Raw genomic sequence first — 3814 nt, forward strand, 5'->3', positions numbered from 1 at the left:
GGGTTTTTATTATAAAAGTAAAATAAAAATAAGCATTTAAAAAGCACATTTTTTTGAAGGAACAGATATAAAAAAAACTATTTACAAATAAGAAAATTCAAAAAAATTTGAAGAGGCACCAAAGTTAAGTTTAAATACATTATTTGAAATATACAAGATTCTGGTTTTTTTTAGGATTCTCTTTTCTCTCCAAGTTGTCATTGTTGTGATTGAAGTCATGATTTTTCTTTGCCAGCTATTTTATTTTGTGTGCCCTACCTCTTTTTATTAAGTGAGTTAGTATTATGCATTCACAAGGAGTGACTTTATCTATAAAAGAAAATCCTTGCGAATCAGAAAAACTGTCAGTCATTCACAGTGTCCAGTCCTGTGTATTAATGTGGCAGCAGAGCCTCGGTTATTGTACACGAATAAAATTAAAGGTACTGGAGGAAGGACGCAATGGCTGGGCGCCGCATGCTGACGCCGCTGTTGGATCAGGTACGTGTGAGGCTCCTCCAGAGCACTTCTGGCTGTGAATTCACCTCCCTCTGGCCAGGATGACACCACTGTAATTTTAAACGTCACATTTGTTCCTGTAACTGCATATTGCTAATTGAGTATTACTAATTGGCTATATAATTGCTTTGCACTGAACTTTGATGTCCACAGCCCAGGGTCATTTTGCTAAGTCTTACTGATGACTTGCTGTTCAGAGAGTCTGAGTAAGTAAAGCTCAGCTTGCGGAAGGAGGTCTCCACACCACTGTCACACATGCTTTCGTTGTCTTGAAATTTGCTATTATAAAGCTCACCTGAGGGAGAGAGAAAAGGGAAACAATATTGTTTGTGTTCTTCAGTAAGGCTGTTTTCAGAAAAGCCTAAGGAATGCAAACAAATAGGGTTAAAGCTCTTCCACAGGAAAGTAACTCTAACTTCAGATATTATCATAGGGGAAGCTGTGACGAACGCTGACCTAACATGTAATCTGATGCACTGCTGGTAGAGCTCAGCTGCAGCTGGAGCTTGGAGGGCATGAAAAGCCTGGTGCTCTGCTGACCCTCATGCTGCCAACCACACTAGTCAGGACCTTGCCCAAGTGGGGTAGTGGCAGGGCAAAAGGTTCTCTGGGTCTCCTATTTCATAGGTCTTGTACAAGTATGCAGCTCCAGGATGAAGCCTGTAAAACCTTCTCATGTTACTTCACTTAGATTTCTTTGAGACAAATTTTCATCTAGAAAGTGAGCCTGAAATACAAAGACGTCATCAGCAGTTGTAGTCTGTGCACAGCCCATGAAAGGAGTGTCTGACTGCAGGAGAGGTTTGATGTGACTGGAACAGAGGTCACCACATTAGAGGTCAGTATTACTCTTCTAAACAACCATCTTAAAATAAGTGACGTGATGCAGTCCATTCACATTGCAAAGCAGCACAACTCCTCTCACCTTCAGGATTAATCCAAGAGGCCATACATGTGTGTACAAGCACATTTTTGGATAGGGGTGAAGGTTCATTCCATGACTAACAGAGTTAACAGGCAATATTAGACCAGGATGGAGTTACTGGGGTGTCAGTGTTTCTCTTTCCAGAAATATCTACAGTATTTTCACATAAGGTGTAAGTTTCCACATTAGGGTGCTGGCATCACTACTGTTTGAACAGGGCACCGGGAAAAAACAAAGTTTGTTGTTACCTAACATGGCCAGGCAGTGACTGGATACCCCTGATGACTGACTTACTGCTTTCTCACAACCTCTGTTTTTTTCTGTTAGCAGAGTCCTCTGCCCAAAAACATCACAGGACCTCCATCACTGCAGATGCTCAAAGCCCAACTGGACTTGCCACAGGCAACCTCATGTCACGTTACACTGGCCCTGCTCCAAGGAGGCAGTTGGACAGCACGACTGCTAGAAGTCCCTTGTAACTGAAACCATCCCTGATTTCTCTGCCAACAGAACAACGGGACATTTTGGAGTGCCACACGTTACGGAAAGAAAAATTTAGTACTGAAGTCTTACTAAGGAGTTTATGAACCCCGAACATTTTTTTATCTAGATATGTGAGAGAGAAAAATGTCAAGCCTGGGAGATCATTGCCTAGTTTATCTTTTGAAACTCACCCCCACACATCCAAGGAGTTACGGTCAGTAAATAGCAGACAGCTGGTTTTATAAAAGGGCTACTGCTTCCAAGGGTCCGTTTTCCCCTCTCTAGGCCTAGCAAATGTCTACGCTGAGGAAGTGGTGCTGCAGTAGAATATTTCTGAAACAGGTAAGGAGCCTGGGCATTCTGTGTAAGAAACCACGCAATCTATCAGCAGTCCAAGGTGGGTGGCAGGAGGGAAGAATTGAAAAAACATCTTAAATAAAGCTCTTGATGTTTTACTGTCAATTTTACCTGTCTCTCCATTTGCAAAGGTGGGTGGTGGTGATAACAGACGAGCTTTTGCTGTATTGTCCTCCAGGTGAGATGGGCTTTGTGAGAGGGAAAGTGCTTTCTCAATGATTTCAATGGCTTCTGTGTGATCCATCTGTCTCAAAGCAGCAATCAATTCTTGAACTGTCCCACCAGAAACCTAAGAGAGAAGACACTAGATGCTCACGCCATCATCAAGGCTGGCTAAAACCAAAGGGCTGGAGGACAATAATCTCTACGTGTCCGAGTGTTCTTTATTACTTGTTACAACCACATTACCTCATAGTTATCCAGCAGAGTTTTTGATGGGGAAGGGCTCAACCTGAAGGCATTATTAAGTATGCCAAGACCCAGTTTTTGTGCTAGAGTGGACCAGTTTTTGGTTGGATCTGGTAATTCCAATAGTTTGTAAAGCTGCATCTTGGAACTTTCATTCAGCTCTCTCAAATGTCCTGTGGAACAGAGAAATATTAGTTTACTATTTATACAAATCATGACCATGGCCTTTCTAAGCAGAAACAAAGCCAAACTAAAGACTATTTCAGTGTCCATCAGTTCCAGTATTTAGTAGTGTAATACTGAAAGTGCTCTGTGTCGTGTCCTTCTGACCTGCCTCATCACAGGAGCATGCTCATTCTATGAACGGGGGGGGGTGGGGGGTACCTCTTCTCCCTACCCTTTTCAGTTACAAGCTACTGCAGGGCAGTACCGTCTTCAAGTGTGCTTTCAGGGTCTTGTCTTGTCTAGGGAGGGGGGGGGGTGGGGGGTACCTCTTCTCCCTACCCTTTTCAGTTACAAGCTACTGCAGGGCAGTACCGTCTTCAAGTGTGCTTTCAGAACTCAGTTATTAGAGGGATACTGTCAAGTTTTCTTTACAGGGGTTACCTTGTGTCAGTAAATCCTCTGAAACCACTGCTGATTCGTAGGGTTTGCCATTTAGTATGTCATACACCTAAGAGAAGACAGTGAAGTCAGTGTTTAGTAGAAACCAGGTTAGCGTCCCTTATCTTGACCACGTCTCAGTAGTGCAGTATAAAGCCCTAATTCCACCCATAAATGGGCTATTTCTTCTGTGCCAGCATCAGTATGACTAAAGACACTGTAGAAGACCTGTGCAGAGCTTGAAGGAGAAATACTGAGAAGTTAATCATCTCCCTTGCCCTTTAGCTACGTGATCTGGCAACTCTTTCCAAGATACAGAGGAGTTATTTGCGTTACGTAAGTGGCAGTAACAACAGTGACCAAGTGAGGAGTTACTTCCTGTCTGCAACAGCCCCGGTTAGATTTTCAGCTAAGGCTGACCTGTGATGAGAAGCGTTGGCTGCTGTACTGTACACTCTCGCCAAACCAACGGCACAAAATCAACTACTAAAGCACGGACCGCGCAGCCTAATCACTGTTTGGGTAGGACATGAGAGTCTA

General features: G+C 43.3%; 1 protein-coding gene across 1 annotated transcript in view; it reads right to left on the reverse strand.

The window, feature by feature from the left end:
- Positions 1–605: 605 nt before the first annotated feature.
- Positions 606–3814, reverse strand: part of NFKB1 (nuclear factor of kappa light polypeptide gene enhancer in B-cells 1) — a 46080-nt gene continuing 42871 nt past the window's right edge. Inside the window, exons 20-23 of the mRNA XM_010133663.1 lie at positions 3278–3344; positions 2672–2844; positions 2375–2552; positions 606–793 (exon numbers count right to left, since the gene is read on the reverse strand). Of these exons, the coding sequence (XP_010131965.1) occupies positions 606–793; positions 2375–2552; positions 2672–2844; positions 3278–3344 (606 nt within the window). The remainder of the gene's footprint in view (positions 794–2374; positions 2553–2671; positions 2845–3277; positions 3345–3814) is intronic.

This window comes from Buceros rhinoceros, unplaced genomic scaffold (assembly GCF_000710305.1).
Source record: "Buceros rhinoceros silvestris isolate BGI_N320 unplaced genomic scaffold, ASM71030v1 scaffold5483, whole genome shotgun sequence".
NCBI lineage: Eukaryota > Metazoa > Chordata > Aves > Bucerotiformes > Bucerotidae > Buceros > Buceros rhinoceros.